We start from the raw sequence: 17594 nt of genomic DNA on the forward strand, positions 1-17594 counted from the left end.
CATCTAGATTTTTCTCAGCTTCATGGAGAAATCTCAGCTTTCTGTGCCAGCTTCTCTTCAGACTGACAGTTGCTGCCCTGAGATTCACTGGGAACAAGCTTGTTTGCTGGTTGGCCAGATCTGACTTCATTAGGTAGCAGTGTCTTGTGAATTATAGAGTTGCTTGCAGAACCAAAGGAAGCATAGAGCTTGTTTGGACAGAATACAACCCCCCAAGATTTCTGCTCTTGTGCCATTTCTCTTCTGAAAACCAATCCTAATGAGTTTTGTAAGTATGTTCACTCCTTATATTTGGGTTCAATGATGGTAGTCCTTCTCTCCAAGGTTACATGTGTCAGAAAAGTGAACAGCTCTGCATGGAGTTTGACATGGCAGTCAGACAAGGGGCACGCTTGGTTGCTCCTCACCATCTCCACTCCATGTTTTGAGCAGTCTCTCCCTCACACAAATTCAAATGAGACTTCAGTTTGGCTGTTGTTCCAGTCACAGGTTTGCATTGTAGTAGTGAAAGTAGCCAAGTCATCTGCTTAAAAGCATTTTGTGCCAGTGTATTCTGTAGGCAAACATCTCATTTTTAAAAATCTCATTTTACAGACTTGAACCACTGCAGTAGGTGCTGCACCTGCATCAAACTGCTGCAGCAGTGACAAAACAGGCAGAGGAATAGTTAAGGTGCATGAGATTAGATTTGTGAAGACTAGAAAATGGGCATAACAGAACTGGTTTTGGCAATCCTAAAATGTAAGCACATGTTAGGTGTAAACATGCAACATTTCAGTGGTGGGTTAGACACATCAAGGCCTTACTGGAGGCTTATTTCTACAGTGAGACAAAGACACTGGGGGCATCCAGAGGTGCTATTTGCTCTGATGCTGGAGGCAGGGGAGCCCCTGCCAAAGCTCAGCCTCACCATATCCTCTTATGTTGCCTGGGGTACATGGGAAGCTGACTGCCAAAGGCTAATACTGAACCAGAAGGGGCATTGATCTGGAGGATCAGGCCACCAGACAGCATGTGCTGTGTGACAAGCAGCAGCACTGCCCAAGGGGACCTGCAGGTGAAAAACACCAACCAGCCTTCAGAAATGGAGCTGCCTTGGGCGTGGGGCTGGCAGCTTATCTCCTCTGCTTGGTGCTGGGGGGGTTGTGTCTGGATCCTGCACCTTGTTTTGAGCCCCTGGTTTGGGAAGAACAGAGTAAAACAGGTGGGAGGGGTGGGTGGTGAGCTGGGGGAAGTTGGACAAAGAGGAGGCAGAGGGACTCTGATCACAGCAGCCACTGCTGCTGCTTGAATGGGAGAGGAGACTGAGCTGAACTTTGCAGCTGCAATGGGCACTGAGGAGGGAGTGGTCAGGCTGGGCTGTGTTTCCAGGGCTGCCATAGCAGCGTTCAGAGGTTGCCAGCAGCACACAGGCTCTGGCTGCAGCTCCTCTGCTCCTGCCACCCTCACAGGCCACCGGGTCTGTGGAAGCGAGTAGCAGGTCAGGCTTTGCAGGAACACCTCACCTCTGGGCAGAGGATGTGAGGAGAGCTGTGCCTAGGCTTTGGGTGCTACTGAGCCAACCCTGCTCTGCACAACAGGGCAAGGATGCTGCTGTGTGAAGATTTTTAAGAACACTTTCTCTACAGTGCAGGTTGGGCAGAACCTAATTGGATTCACCTAATTAGAGGACATCTGCAGTGCTTTGTGCTTGGGACTGCTGCTCAAAGGATCTTTTTTCCTACAGAAGGATGGCTGCCAAGAAAAAGGAGGTAGTACTGCAGGTCAGTAAGAGCCAGGCTTTTAAAATCTCTTTCAAACTCAGGCTAGAGTGCTAAGGTTGAAGTTCAGTTTTAGAGTATCTCAGATGCTCCTGGGAAAACCCTTCTGTGAGGTCCTTGTGGTGGAAAAGCATTCCTGAAGGCAGGTAGGAAGTGGGGAAAGCACAGCAGCCAAATCTCTTCCCCAAAGCTGTGGAGTGAGGAGGGAAGTTGTTCTGGGGCATGAGGCTGCATTTCAGAGCCGTTACTAGCTGGCACAGGTTTGTCTGCCTTCATAGATGAAAACACATCTGTGTTTCATGGGACTGTTGGTCAGAGGACATTTAAAAGTAAGGAATTGAGGAAGCAGGTTATCTCCTGAATGGCAAGTGCTACTGAACATTTCTGACCACTCATTTAGAAAGATTGCTGTAAAGGTGTAAAACTTAGGAGGTACAGGAAAAAAAGGCTGAAAAACCGATTTCACAGTGATGCATAGAGGATTTTTTTCCCTATTTAGACTCTGCAAGTGACCTAATCGTGCTTTGCAGCTACCTGCATAGGGGAGAGAGGGTTCCAGGAGCATTTCAGTATGCAAAAAAGCTGAAAAACCCAAAGTAAGTTTTGAAGGTCTCCTTGAAATTTTGAAACCAGATGAGTTTTCACAAGACAGGAACACTGAAGGACTTGTTTACTCACTGTTCAAATTGGAAAGCATGGATTAAAAATGTGGGCATTTGCTTAGGAGAAAGAGGATCACTTTTAAAGTAAAAATGGTTTCTCCTGCTGCTTGTCCAACTGTATTCCTGTGCAATGAGAAAAAAACCCATCAATCAGCCTTTACATCTTTGGCAACTAAGGGAGAGCTGGGTCTAGATGTGCAAAAGGAGGACTGCTCACACCTGCAGATGAAAGCTGAACCTCATCTAGGATGTGATGTGGTGTCCTAGAAAAGTTGTGGTTATATTAAAGCCAAGTCTTAGCAGCCTCAGGGCATCCAGATGAGCAGAGCACTTCGAAAGGTGCTGGCATGACTTCCAGCCCCTCAGTGGAACTCACAGCTGAGCTCATGATCATCAATGATCATAAATCATTTGAACTCATTGACATTGGGTGAAACACTGTGAGGGTGATAATGAAATGTCTTAATTCTGCAGGTGTTCTCTGAACAAATTAGGCTTCAGGTCATGTGTTTGAACAACTCTGTTCCCTGAGTGAGGCAGAGTCCTGGAGAAACTGTACTGTAGGACCTCCAGTGACATCTCTCATTTGCAGTTTGATTTGCACTGGATTTTCACTCTTGGAATTCTTGACTTGGCAATTTTAGCAGTCCTTTAATGCACATTGGTGGTAGTTATTGCTGAAGAGCTTCAGTGCAACTTACTGTCTTCCAGTGTAGACTAAATGAAGTTAGGAGGAATGATACCAACTGAGGAAGTTAGTAGGAATTCTCATTGTTCAGCATGAACAGAAGTAGATGGTACATTTCTCAAGAGGCCTTTCTTTGTTCTTAACTCATGTTTTTCTAAGTGCATACTGAGGGGCAGGTGCTGTAAGATAGGGAAGATGCTGACCATGTTTTCCTTTCTCATAGCAGTATTGGAAGTGTGGGATAATATACTATGTGGCACAATGTATGGAATTGTCAAGGGTGTCCTTGACTGGGTAAGTCCTTGCAAACATTGAGCTTTGAGCAGGATAGTAGCCTTGGTTCTTGGGAGACAACGGGAGTCTCTGATCCCAGTGAGGTTTTCTACAGAGTTAGTTGGCTTGCTGGTGGGCCTCTCAGAGCCGGTGTCAGGCAGTAGCAAGAGCATGTGGGAAGGGGAGAAGGAATGAGAGTCTGGGAGTGAGGACATATGACTTCAGGTGTGTTTCTTCTCAGAGGTCTTCCACCAGTGTTGTAGCACAGCTTGGCACTGTCCAGCTGGTCAGAGGTGAGCCCTTCTGAGTGCTCAGGCAGAGGTATCCATCTGAAGTGCAAGCATGAGGTGATCTGTCAGTAAGTTTGCATTAGCCAGGTAGTTCCTGTGACTGATTATTGCCTTTACTGCATTTTCACACAGATGAACATCAGTAGCCAAGAGCTGTGGGAAGAAATGCTGTGTCTCAAAGGACTCATTGGTATGGCTTTGTTCAACACACTGGATTGCTTTCCTTCTGTGTTAAAAGGATACCAGTGCTGTTAGAAATCAGTTACTAGTGACAGGGATGTTCAGTCAGTCTCTCCATTTGTCTTGTCCCAAATAGATGAAAGAAATATGCTACCAGAGCTGCAAGTAGCTGGAGGTGGTAGTTGTCTTCATTTGTGCTTTGGAAGTCTCCAGTCCAGCCACCTGCTCAGAGTAGAACTGTCCCCAACACAAGGAGCAGCCCTGGTTCCCAAGGGTGGAGGTGAGAGGGCTGTTAGCTAAGCCTAGGGCTCTACCTCTGTGCACCAGTTTGCCCTAGAAATTCTGGTACCTCCAAGGTCACAACCATGTCAATGTTTCTTGTAAGGATCCCTCCAGAACATTGTTATTAGCTTGCTATTTTATAGTGTGGGTTCGTCCTCTGACCTCACATCTGAAACCTTGATGGACTATAACAGTTTCTACCTCAGAATTGAATCCATAGCCCTTCTAGCACTTAACAGGAGTACTGCCATGCTCCAGACACAACTGTGGGAGCAACAGCCACAACTTTCAGCTTGGGAAGTTCAGATTGGACATGAGGCAAATATCCTTCCCCAGGGTTGTGCTGCAGAGGAGGGAACCTCAAACCTCAGAGGTTTTCAAGGTTATTCTTACTGCAGTAGCACCCTTTTGCAGTCCCTTTCAAAATGATTATGCTGTAAAGTGGAATAGTGCACAAGTAAACTTACTGATCTATGTCTAAACTGCCCTGCTTTGACCTCATTGCTCCTGCTTGCAGTTGTTGATGTGTTTCAAGCCTGGTGTGGCCCATGCAAAGCAGCAGTGGATCTTTTCCGAACAATAAGGAATGAAGTTGGCAGTGACCTCCTGCATTTTGCTGTGGTAAGGTCTTAATTTGGCACTGCTTAAAATACCCAGTCCCCTGAAGTTAGCAGGTTACTGAAGTCATTTGTCTTTCCAACATTCAGCCAAAATGTTAACAGGTCAGAAGTTTGAGCCTGTGTGAGGGAGTGAGCCTGCCAAATGCAGATGCTTTGTTGCATCAATATGACTTGATATCATTCAGAATTTTCAGTCTCCAGCCGTTCTGTGCTTTTCAGATTTCTGCTTAAGCAAGTAGCAGTAGACAAAATTGTTCCTCTGAGTGTGAAGAAGCTGGGCTTGTTCACCCTGGAGAAGGCTAAGGGGCAAATGTCTAGTGGAGGATCAGTAGAGAGAGCAGAGACAGACACATCTCCGTGGTACACAGCAAAGGAACAACAGGTTGTGGGATCAAGTTGCAACAGGGAAAAATCCAAGTAGATAGAAGGAAAAAATACTTAATGTAGGAGTGGCTGGACACTGGCACAAGTTCCCAGAGAGGTGGTGGAGCACTGATTCTTGGAGATGCTCAAAACTAACATAGCCTTGAGCAACCTCCTGTAACACTGGGCAGGGGCTTGGACTAGAGCCCCTCAGAAGTTCCTCCCACCCTCCCTTCTGCTGTGCTTTTATGTTTGAAGGCTTCTCCTGGCTAAAGGTTGGCTCTGGGTTGCTGACAGAGCCATGTGCAGTGAGGTTTCTCCTGGAATCCCCTGCTCAGTTCTGCCTGCAGCCTACTGCTGCCTCTGCTCTTACTCTTCCTGTCACTTCCCTTACTCCTTATAGACAGGAGGCCATGATTTCATTTTGTTCAAGCTTTTTCTCTGGATTCACTCAGGCAAGCTGCTGTGAGATAAATATCTCTGCCCCACAAGAGCTGTTGTTCTAACTCTTGTTTTATTTTACATTCCCTTTAGGCTGAAGTTGATTCCATTGATGCTCTGGAAAAATACAGAGGAAAAAGCGAGCCTGTCTTTCTGCTTTATGCAGTGAGTGGAAATATTGTTACAGTAGTTGCAGTGCAGTAAATATCACTTGACAGTGGGAACAACTGTCCTTTGAGGGATATTCTTTTTCTTTCATATATGACTGCAGAATTCAGTTTGCTCTGTATCTGCTGGTGATCAAGTGCTTATCATGGATAAGAATATACAGCCAGACTTTAAATATCAGCTTTGCCACCAAGAAACAAGACAATGTAGTTTGAGTTTTTTATAACCAAAGAAAAAAGATTGAGAGATTAAGATGTGACTGAAGTCAAACAGTTCAAACTGCACAGGTGGGTGAAAGGCAGACATTGTACACAGTGACAGGAACTGCTCTAGCTAGGGATTAGCAAGCTTTTTCTTTTACTTGGAGGGAGGCTGATGGCCCTTTCTTCCTGCATGGGAGAGTATCATTTACACCAGGCATCTCTGTAACTTACTGAAAGATGTATGTGTCTGCATGGCCTTTTGGCTGTCTGAGCCCCTGTGAGCAGTGTTTATACTGTGTTACCACCTGGACATGTGTGTTGCTCTCTGGGGTCTCCACATTCAGCCTCCTGCTACTGCAGGACCTCACTCCTCTCATAAACTTACTGATTTGCTCTTTGCACCTTTTAGGGAGGAAAATTAGTAGCTGTTGTAAGAGGAGCAAATGCACCACTGCTACAGAAGACCATCCTGGAACAGCTGGCAATGGAAAAGAAGGTTTTAGAACATGGAGGAGAGCGTGTGGTGGTAATCTGTCACTAAACCCTTAAATACCTGTAGATGTGTGTGCTGGAGGAAAGCTTCAGCTCCCCAGTGCCAGCTCTAAAGCAGAGTTAATTCCTCACAAAAATCCTGTCCTTCTGTCTGCACTGGCTCTGAGATGTGATTATTGTGCTGCTTGAGTGTCCACAAACCTGTGGAGCCTGCCTAGTTGGAAGAAGCTGAAAAGGGCGATTGTGGTTCTCAGAACTTACCCAGCTCTGCAGGATGAAATGAAAACTCTACTGTTGACTACTGTGGCATTTCTCAGGCTGTGGTGGGAGATGGTTTGTTGCAGTCTTAGTCATTTGTGTTTCTTGGTGAGACTCATCCTGTGGATTTCTTCTTGGAGCCTCTCTGGAGCTCTGTTCATCTTTATCACTAATCTATAGCTGCAAGGACCTGCTGCCTGTACTCACAGGGATCAGGCATTCTGCCTTTCAGCAGCTCTGTAGTACACTGGTGGTGCAGCCTGTATTGCCTGCTGTAAAGCCCATGGCTATGGCATGACAAATGGAATTAAAATGACTTTTTCTGTTTGTAACCTGCTAATCTTAAAGCATCTTCCAAGCACAGATGATGGTGTATTGGTAGCTGCAAACTGCCTCCACTGAACAGCTCTCTCTGGTGATGTTGGCTGCCTGTTTCTGTGAATGCTTTTTCCTCGGCTTCTGCTAGCCAACTGTTTCACTGCTCAGAAAGTGACCCCGGACAGGTGAATCCTCTGCTCTCGTGGCTGGGCTGAGTCTGGCCCTCAAGACAGCAGTTCTGGCTCCTGCTCAGGGGAAAGTAGGCACCTGCCTGGCTGGCAGATGCTCACCTACAGGGTAAGAGGATGCTCATTGCTCATCCCCTTGCTCTTGCTGCTAGGTACAAGACAGAGTCTTCAAAGAGGAGGGAAACATGGCTGCTCTTCAGGAAGAACAACAGAAAGGCCAAACAGGTAAGGCAGGCACAGCTCTTTGTGCCCTTAGTATGTGCTTCTGCTGAAGCTGGAGCCCTGAACGATTCAGCTGCTGCTAGTTGGACACCCAATGAGGCTGTTCCTCCCCATGGGCTCTTCCCAGTCTGTGACAGGACAGTGTCACCCTGAACCTCTGTATGTAAACACAAACTCTTGTCTTGAATAACTGAAATAGCTGCAACTACCATCCACTTTTCCAGGTGGTTTTCAAAAGAGACTGCAGACACTTGGGCACCAAACCTTATTACACCAGCTCTTGCCTTGCCTAAAATTAGCCATGTATTACCCATTCTAACCTACAGTGCCACTTTTTCACGGCTTCGCTGGGATGCAGCTGCAGCCTGGCACTGGACAGCCCAAACCCCCCCGGGCTGGGCATCGCACCGACCCGCACTGGGCTTCAACTCAGGCGCGGTGGGTCAGGGAGGGCGGTGCTGCGCGTGATCTGCCCGTCTCATTTCTTTACCCGTATCCTCCCCCGGAGGCTGAGGCACGCGGCGGTCTCCGGCTGCCCCTCGCAGATGCATCTCCCGTTAACCACGAGCCGCTTGGCCCCGCGCTCTCGCTGTCCCTCGGCGCGCCGCGGCCCCTTTAAGGCCGGCGCGGGGGCGTGGCCGCGGCGCGCCTGCGCGAGGCAGCCAGCGGTGCCCGCGGGTTCGAGTCCCGGCGCTGCCGGCCCGTGCGGCCCAGCGGCGCGGCCATGGAGCTCGAGCCCGAGCCGGGAGCCGAGCCCGAGCCGTGCCCGGAGCCGCCCGCACACCACTTGAGCGTGGCGGAACTCGACCGTGAGCTGGACTCCCGCAGCGAGCTGGTGCGTCGCCCCTTTCCGCGCGGGCGCGGCCGCCTCCGGCCCCGGGGCGGCGGGCAGGGCCGGGCCGGGCTGGGCCGCTCCGCTCCGGGGTGCGAGCCCCCGGTGCAGTGGTGAGGGAGGAGCAGCGCGACTCCGCCGTGCCCCGGCACTTGGGGCACGGGGGTTGCCGGGCCGGGCCCGCGCCGTGCTGAACTCTTGCCCAAGTGGCGCGTAGGCAGGTGCTGAGGGCGGGCACAGGCAGGCAGCGGGCACGGCTGTGCGGTGCGCTTGCAGAGCAGGGGCTGCAGAGTGTAAAGCAGCCCCTGCCGCAGCCGAGCCCGGCTGCCCAGCGGTGTCTGTGGGGGCGGACGCGGTGGGCTGTGCGGCAGGGGCTGGGCCGCCTGGCCTCAGCGGCCGGCGCTCGGCAGCGCGAGTCGCGGTAAAAGTATCTGTTTCCAAATAAAACCCGTTTTGTTTCCCAGTTAGTAAGCATTCAGAAAAACAGTTGTTGTGCATTGACCATTTTACTTAGAGAAGTGTGGGCAGCAGGTCCACAAAGGGTCTCCTTCCCTTCTGCTCTGCCCTGTGAGGCCTCAGCTGGAGTCCTGTGTCCAGGTCTGGGCTGCCCAGCTCCAGAGGGACAGGGAGCTGCTGCAGAGAGGCCAGGGCAGGGCCACCGCCATGCTGAGGGGATGGATCGTGTGTGTGAGGGGAAAGGCTGCAGAACCTGAGGGGGGACTTCACTTACAAGTGCCTAAACAGTGTGGGTGTCAGGAGGATGGGGTGCCACTTGTTTCTGTAGCGTCCAGTGACAGGACTGGGGGTAATGGACATAAGGTGACACACAAACAGTTCTACTGGAACACAAGGAGAAGCGCCTTTGGTGCTGAGGTGAGGGAGCCCTGGCCCAGGCTGCCCAGGGAGGCTGTGGAGGTTTCCAAACCCGTTTTGACACATTCCTGTGCCCCCTGATGGAGGGGAACCTGCAGGGGGCTGGGCTCTGCAGGGCCCTTCTACACTCCACCATTCCAGGATCTGTACTTCCATATTGGAAAGGCATCTGGTAGCTTTGGAAGTTAAAAGGTGTATGAAGTTTCAGGTCTGAGTACAGATCAGAGAGCTATTTTATACTGAATGCCTTTTGTGGCTTGCCTTGCTGGATTTCAGAGAACATATTTTCAGTGGGAGAAATTGTATTCTGGGTATGGTGGTATGAAGAGCTGCTGCTTCTTCAGTTAGAAAAGAGTTTGGTAGCTGGCATAGGCAGCTTGAACTCAGTCTATTGTTGTTGATTTACAGATCGATGACAAAGAATTTGATATTCCTCAAGTTGATACTCCTCCGACACTGGAGAGCATCTTAAATGAGGTGAGTGATTCACTGGACATGCAGCCAGCTCCAGTGCAGGGAGGAGCTAAGGTGGGAGGCAGCACATACTACCATGGCCCCTCTCATACTGTGTTTTTCCCAGCATATAAAATGATATAACTTCATAATTTCCTGATACTGATGACTGACAAAGTGTGTGCTCAGTTGAGTAATTGCAGTAGAATCTGTATTATGGTTTCAATCAAGATGTCCACAGCTGAAGCATAAAGAATATAAAGAGTTTCCAACAAATTTAGGCACATTCTCCTGTGGATTTGGACAGTCAGCTGAAGACTGCAGTCACTTAAACATGAGGGCCATCAAACAACTTGCTGAGTTTTTTAGCTAAAAATAAATGCAGAGAATCCTGGGCATCTCTTCAGTTGTCAGAGGAGATGAGGGCTAGATTCTTCACAGCTTAATTTATATTGTCTATTTCATTTAGCTCTCTGGCAGGAGCAGTGAGCTGTCTTGGTGTCTGGTGTTGCCTGTAGTACCTTGCAGGGCAGAACAGACTTTGCCACTCATTCAGTGCATTTTTTACAATGGCCACAGGAGTGCACAGTTCTCAGAAAGAACCAGAAGGACGTGGAAGTAAAGATAAACTTCAAGGAAACAAACTACTTAACAAACTGAGGAAATTGGTGATTGTGCTTCCCAGGAAGACATTATAAAGGGAAAAGGAGCTTGGGAGAGGTGACAGTTGTTTCAAAAAGCTGCATTAAAGATACAGGTGTAAAGTGTCCCAAACAGGTGCAGTCTAGGAACTAGAAGAATAGTTGAAGGGGTGGTGTATAGAGCCATGTCCCTCTTTCTGCTGGTCCTGTGGGTGATAAGGGCAGAGAATTTGGGTGCTACCAAACTGTAAGGACATAATGCAATCACATCCACGTCAGGGGAGCAGAATCCAAGTCTTAAAACTTCAATGGTAACCACCAAGTTCAGTGCAGACAAACACAAAGTCTTACTCCAGGGCTATTTATCTCGGTACCTACAGGATGGGAATGACTGGTAAAGCATATTCTGATGAGGATTTTAGTGGAAAACAGCCTGACTGAGCCAAAAAAGGTGTATAGCTGCACTGGTAAAAGAGCCACTGAATGGGCTCAAATTGCAGCTTGTGACAGGTAAGGAGCACCTGCTGAATCCTCTGCATGTTTGGCATTCAGTATTGTGTTTGTGCTCTTCTGTGCCTCAAGAGCAACATGGACTGTATTGGTTTTGAAAGACATTAGGGAGAAGGGGCGTTTAGAAGATACTGTTAAATTACTTTCAGGTTAAGCCTGAGAGGAGAGAGAGAGAGCTATCACCAGCAGAAGTGCCCAGAGAAGAGCAAAATTAACTCTCACAGCAGCCAGAGGGACTGCTGGACTCTTAGCCACCACTTGCTGAAGTAGGTGATTGCAATTCTAGGCCGTCTCTTGGCAATCAGAGACTTTTGAGAACAGCTTAGCTAAAAGTCTGTTAAAGTTTGATGGAGTAGATAGTATCTGGGAAAGAAAGATTAGTTTGATGGCTTTCTCTCCAGCCCACTTCTGTGGATATTGTGAATTCTGGAAAGTGGTTCTTAGACAGAATCAGTCTGGGAAAAGAATCTGTAGCTGTGTTTTTCACACATGTGACTGTCTTGTCCTCTCCCTCTTGATTCTCCTGCTATATTGATGCTGTTTTGCAAACTTTTCAGTTCCAGTGTTGTGTGTTTGAATGTTTGGTGACTTGTGGTCATTCTCTTCCTTCAGACTGATGATGAAGAAGAGTCTTTTGTTTTGGAGGATCCCTTTCTCTTGAACATCGATAACACAGACACACACTCCTATGACACTTCTTCTGTAGCAAGCTCTGACAGCGGGGACCGGACACACCTGAAAAGGTACTGCAGGACTCGTGCCCTGGGAGGTTAAGTGACTTTTGAAGGTCTGTTAAAAACCAGTTCTGCTCTTTTAAGTGGGTGGAAGGACAATCAGAGCTAAGAACAGTTGAAACTTCATGAGGCACAGTCCTGCTGCCTGGTCTGCAAGCTTTGCTGTGAGCATGCACTTTCACTGTCACTTGGGTAGGAACCTTTTAATTGCATGTGTGGATTTTGTCACCTGCTGTTATATCCCAGTGCTGGAGTCCCAAGGGGATGCTGTGGGGACTCTGGTGAAGCTGCTTTTGATAGAACAGTGTTATTCCTGCCAAATCAAGTAGGCAAAGGTGGGATTTGGTTCTGCACTGGGGTGAGCCTGTTTGAGCAATACACAGATTTTACAGGAGATGGAGCATTGGACATTGCTCTGAATTTTGATGGAATCTTTAAAGCACTGAACCATGATGGTTTTAAAGAAAATCTTTCAAAGGTGTGTCTGATGATTTCTAGAGCCTGCAAGCAGCTGGTGGTTATTTTTAAAAGGCAAGTGAACTGCTGTCCCTCCTGGAAATGGAATGCTAATCTTGACATTTAAAAGCAGCCTGGAATGTGATAATTAGCTGTAATAGTGAAGACTTGGCTCATTACTCATGGATGGACTGATCCAATGTCCTGAGCCACTCCCATGAAGTTGAGATTGTTGAGCAGTTGTATGGGATATAAACATTCTTAGGTGACATGGTTTCTGATGGTGCACTACCTCACTGTTCCTTTTCTTTTCAAGGAAGATGCTTTGTACTAAGGGAAGTGTTACCCAAAATGGCTTTAAAGTCTTCCAGTACAGAGTGGGCAGAAAAACCTGGAAGGGTGTCAGGAGGATGGAGCCAGGCTCTTCTCAGTGATGTCCAGTGATAGGACAAGGGGCAGTAGGTATAAGCTGGAACATAGAAGGTTCCAAAGAGACACAAGGAAAATCTTCTTCCCTGTTGAGGTGAGGGAGCACTGGCAGGGGCTGCCCAGATGGGCTGTGGAGTCTCCCCCTCTGGAGACATTCAACCCCAGCTGGATGAGTCCCTGTGTGCTCTACTCTAGGTGGTCCTGCTCTGGCAGGGTGATCTTTTGAGGCCCCTTCCAACCCTTGAGATTCTGTGACCCTGTGAATTTGTTGGAAGAACTGATTTGTTGGGGTTTTTTTTCTTTCCTGGGACTTGAGTTAAACCCCAGTTTTGCCCTGGCACAGTGATGCACGTCAGGCTTTGCTAATCACCTCCTGCCTGTTTCATTCTGTGTAGGTAGGCCCCAGGTTTAAGAATGGAAGCTGCATGAGTTAAGAGTGCATGCAGAATTTACCTGCTGGTTTAACTGTGGGTTAGGCAAAGTTCCAAACTTTTCTTCTGCTCTAATGCATTTGCTTTGTTTCTTATTTCCTCAGGAAGAAAAAACTTCACGATTCTCTCTCACTCCATGGATCAGTGATACGGCTCTCGCTTCTGAAAGGGATTTCTGCCCAAATAGTATCTGCAGCAGTAAGTTTCTTTATCTCCTAGTTGCATCTATTAAGAACAATTTGAACCTTTTCTGATGTGGAGGAACATGTGTGTGATCTCCTCCCTACCCCTACCATTAGTTCTGGATAATAGTAGCATGTTTGGTACATAAACTACTCTGTAGCCAGTAGTGAATAAAGTATTAACTGACTTAGTGCAGCAGCAGTATGGTGGGTCCTTTTAACCCTGGTTTGTGTTGCTGGGTGCTGTTAAACTTGGTGGCAAATGTTAGCATAAAATGCCAAGCAGTGCTGTTCTGCTTGCTTGAAGATGCTGGAAAGAGGTTTGCTTGGTGCCTGTGGCAGACACAGTACAGAGTCATTGTCCCAAGCTGAGCAAGAAGCAGATTGCAGGTTCCTCAGGCAGAAGTACAATAGAGCTTCTCTGTAGATCCTTCTGCCAGGGTAAAGCTGAGAGTCCAAGATCAGGGCTGAGTTGGTGATGTGTAAAGGGTATGTTTTGTGAAGCATGTGAGGTTGGCTTGTTAGAGGACAAGTGACTCTCCTGGTAGTGCTGTGTGAGGGCTTTGTGTCCAGGGGTGTGTGCAGGCAGCAGAGGGAGCAGGCTCTGCTCTCAGTCTCTGCTTTGCACACAGAATACTGAAAACTAAGATCAGGCCATTTTAAGAAGAAAACAGTAAATTTGGATGAAATTACAGGATATTCTGCTTTCACTCCATTTCTTTCCACTTTCTCATCCCTTCTGAGTATTTCTAGGCAGCGATTCCCCCAGCACTCGCTGTCCTGGTGGGACTACAAACGTGCACCTTGCATCGTTTTTTCTGCCTGTTGTAGTTCCATTTGAGACATGCACAGAGCTGAGAGTTGAGTCTCTCTTACTCATGACTTGTCCTGTTTCTCTAGGATAAAGTGGATGCTGGCTTGCCCACAGCAATTGTAAGTACTCCAACAACTTTCAAGCACTCTGTAGTTAATTTCCATGCAGATTTGTTAAAGCAGTAGTTTACAGCAGCTGATAAATGCATATTTCTTCTCACCTTCACTAAGAATTTTTAAACATGAAGAATGGGAGAAGCAGCAGTAAAGATTTAGCTCCTGGGGGCAGAGTTCAACTTCTCTTTCACTGCCCAGCTGCCCCTCTGCTGATCAAGCCCCCATCTCTTCCCCTTTAATGTCATCAGCAGCACTTGTTAGTTGAGCACCTAACCTTTCCCTCTGAGGTAAGTGTTCAGCTATTGAACACACTGAATTTCCCTAGCTATTTCTTCTTTGCCGGTTATTGCTTTGGCTCCCGACGATTTATCAAAGCAACTCAAACTCAAATGCTGATGAAGTGATGGGTTCAAAATCTCTATGGCTCTGATGTAACTGAAATATGATCTTAAAATACAGCATGTCAGTAAAAGCCTGTCTGAACTCCTGCTTAGCCATTTGCATGAAACTACTTGAAGTCAAGCATGCTGATTAAAGCACATCAGAAATGAAGCTGACTGTAGTTAGAAAAACATTTTAAGGAAGTGAAATAGAGCAAGTGTTTGTTCTGCCCTTGTGAAATGAGTTTCAATGTTTTATGAAGAAACTAAAGATGTACTTGGTCACTTTGGCTGTAGTGGCAGCAATCTGTAAGGAATTGTACCTTTTGTGTGAACAAGAGGGAGGGGAAAAAATGTTGCCACATCTAAGGCAAAATGTTGTACAGCAAAACTGGAAACACACTGTGATTGATGTGCAGATAGGATAAAAAACTCTGCTTACATACCCCAGACATTGTTTATAATTTGACTTACACTTGTTAAGAAACAAAAAGTAGAACACCATTAATGCATCTGCAGCACAGTGTGATTTCCAGTAAGTTTTATTTAACTGGGTGCAGGTTTGCAGGTGCAGCAGAACCTTGCAGCTCTGTTCAGTTCCTCATGGCAGGTCTCTTGGCTGTCTGTGAACTGTCTCTTCAGGGGACCAGTGCTGCCTAACATTGTAGAAGAGTTAAAATGTGAGTGTAGCAGCTCTGTGAGAAAACCCCTCTGAATGTTTATGCTCAGCTGCCACACCAAAAGGATGAGTCTGCGTTTATGGAGAAGAAATTTCACTGTGGGCACCACTCTGAGCATTTGCATTTCAAAGAGCAGGGGAGAAGGCAGCCCTCTGAACTTGAGAAGATCTATGTGATGGTTGTTCAGGTGTAATACTTCTTTAGCTTTCACAGAGGAATTGCTTGTCTCTTATGGTTATCTCCATAAACTTCTAAAGCTTAAGTGATGGGTTTGTGACTGGTGGTGTGACTTTTCAATCTTTCTGCATGACTGTTCCAGGCAGCATCAAATCTGATAGCAGTGGGGACTTCCCATGGGCTAGCACTGATATTTGGTAAGTTAAAAATGAAGTTTTGATTATTTTTTGCATCTTAGTGATCTTAAAAAAACCCCAAACACAAGCAAAAAAACCCCAGTTTGAATGAGAACATCTTCTGCATTAGAACTAATTGGAATTAATTCTGAATTAGAATTTCTTCTAATGTGTTTTGTTTGGCTAAAGGTGATTTCCTTTCAGTAAATAAAGCATAAGTAATACTTCAGTTGCACTTATTCATGTATTTCATGTACTTTGTTGGGAGTTGGCACATTGATGTTGAGAAACTCAGCTACATGGCAATTGTCTGAGGAGTTTAAATCTAAAATACTGGCTTTTTTCATTGAGAAGAAACCAGAACAACCAATACACCCATCATGTCTAGCTGCAGGCTTGCATCATAGGTTTTTCCTTCCCTTACACCAGTCACCTTTGTGTCTCCTCATTCTGTTATTCTTTCTTTCCCCTTATCACCAGACTTCCTTCCAAGTGTATCTATGGTTGTGCCTGTGTTTATCCAGTTCACCAGCAGGGTGAGAACAGATCTTGAACTGTTCCCACACACGTTGAGTTTTTGTGCATTTTGTCTGTGCAGCACTAAATTCTTTCCAACTGGAGACATTTCATTATATTCTCTCCTTTTCTTTTGAAGTTGACTGAAATGATTCATGAGAACAAACATTACAGGGGACAGGGTACAGCTGAAAGGTGGGAGAGAACGAGGCAGCTTAAGACTCACCTCCCTGATTATTTAGACATTAAATTACTTGATGCTATTTGCTTCATTCAGTATTGAAACCATTACAGATTGTGCCTGATTTGACTCTAAATAACTTCTCAGCTGCTACTGTCAACACAGGATCTTACTGAGTTTTTGGTAGTAGATCTTGGTGGGTCTTCTGAAGTTTGCCTGCTGTGTGGAGATCTCCAGTATCACTGCCATGGAACATGTTTTTACTCTGATTTTTCTGTTGCTTAGCTTGTACACTGACACCATGAAGTCAGTAAGCTTTTAAACAAGAAGCTATTCTCTGCAGGCATTGTCATAGAGATTATTTCTAGCATTTTCTGCTCCAGAAGGGGCTCTAGGACTTTCTATAAACATGCAGAGAAGGACAGTCATTCTTACCTCTGTTGTGGTTATTTTTACATCAAGTCCCACTTAGGAGGATGGACCACTGAATGTCCAAGGTGCTCTGGTGTTTCAACTGCTGTGTTTTGTAAGGTTTGTTTGCTTGTTTTGCTCAGTGTAAGTGTGTTTAAGCAAAGTTTTCTTTGTTACACTATTGATTCCTTTGGACCAACACGTTTACTTTTACCTTGGCCGTGGTCTTTGCAAAGCTGTGTGGTCTGTAGTGATTCAGCTCACAGGAGGCTTAGCACACCACCAGCTTTCCACTCTTTGGCCTTTATTAAGATAAATGTCAGTGCTTTGAAGAACTTAGTGGTGAAAAGAGCCTTTAAAGCTTTGTGATCTATTGAAACATATAAAGTAATTGCTTATAGAGCCACGTACTGGCCTGTATTATCACAAGCACATTCAGGTTGAGTCAATTTATTACTCCTCTCTTTATTGCTTTATTACTGTGATTACTCAATTGTGCTCTGCTGAGGTGACATCTGAAGTACTGTGTCTGGTTTGGGGCTGCTCAGTACAAGATAGACATCCATGTACTTCAGTGAGCTCAGTGGAGGGCAGTCACCAGGATGATTACAGGGCTGAGGGAAGTGATACATGAGGAGAGGTTGAGAGAACTGAGTTCTCCTCTGTATGGAGAGAAGGTGGCTAAGGGGAAATAATGTTGCTATCTCATACTACCCAATGGAAAGGAGCAGTGCAGAGAGACTGGAACCCTTCACCAAGCTCTGTGGCATTAGGTAAAAGGCAGTGGACCCAGGTTGCAACATGGGAAGCTCTGATTAAATTTTTCCCTATGAGGGTGCTGAAGCATTAGATGAGGGTTGAAAGAAGTGGTGTAATCTCTCTTCTTGGGGATATTACAAACCCAGCAAGGCACTGAGCAAGCAGATCTTGTTGACCTTGTTTACAGCAGCAGAACTGGGCCAGGGACCTCCACAGCTCACACAAAACTTATTGAGTGAGTCTGTGCTGTAATTTAAAGGTGAGGAGGAATGTCTGCTGACTTTGTGTAAAGATAGGGGCACAAAAGCTTCCTGGACACTGTGCTAAATTCTTTCAGTTCTATAACTTAAACTTGGGTGTTGACCCCAGTGCTCTTGGATCTGTCTGCAAAGAGAGAAATCCTGTGGGTTATGGCTGTATAAGGCCTTCTTGTGT

General features: G+C 46.6%; 1 protein-coding gene across 4 annotated transcripts in view; it reads left to right on the forward strand.

The window, feature by feature from the left end:
* The first annotated feature begins 8084 nt into the window (after positions 1-8084).
* The window catches only part of VPS8 (VPS8 subunit of CORVET complex), a 76842-nt gene continuing 67332 nt past the window's right edge, over positions 8085-17594 (forward strand). For 3 of the 4 annotated variants that reach the window (XM_062005771.1, XM_062005775.1, XM_062005774.1), the window contains exons 1-6: positions 8085-8243; positions 9522-9590; positions 11330-11460; positions 12872-12965; positions 13850-13882; positions 15259-15313. In XM_062005771.1, coding sequence (XP_061861755.1) covers positions 8133-8243; positions 9522-9590; positions 11330-11460; positions 12872-12965; positions 13850-13882; positions 15259-15313 — 493 coding nt within the window. In that variant the 5' untranslated portion in view covers positions 8085-8132. Of the gene's footprint in view, positions 8244-9521; positions 9591-11329; positions 11461-12871; positions 12966-13849; positions 13883-15258; positions 15314-17594 lie in introns of those variants that run through there. The other variant, XM_062005773.1, reaches the window with a different exon arrangement.

Source organism: Colius striatus, chromosome 12, assembly GCF_028858725.1.
Source record: "Colius striatus isolate bColStr4 chromosome 12, bColStr4.1.hap1, whole genome shotgun sequence".
NCBI classification, from domain to species: domain Eukaryota; kingdom Metazoa; phylum Chordata; class Aves; order Coliiformes; family Coliidae; genus Colius; species Colius striatus.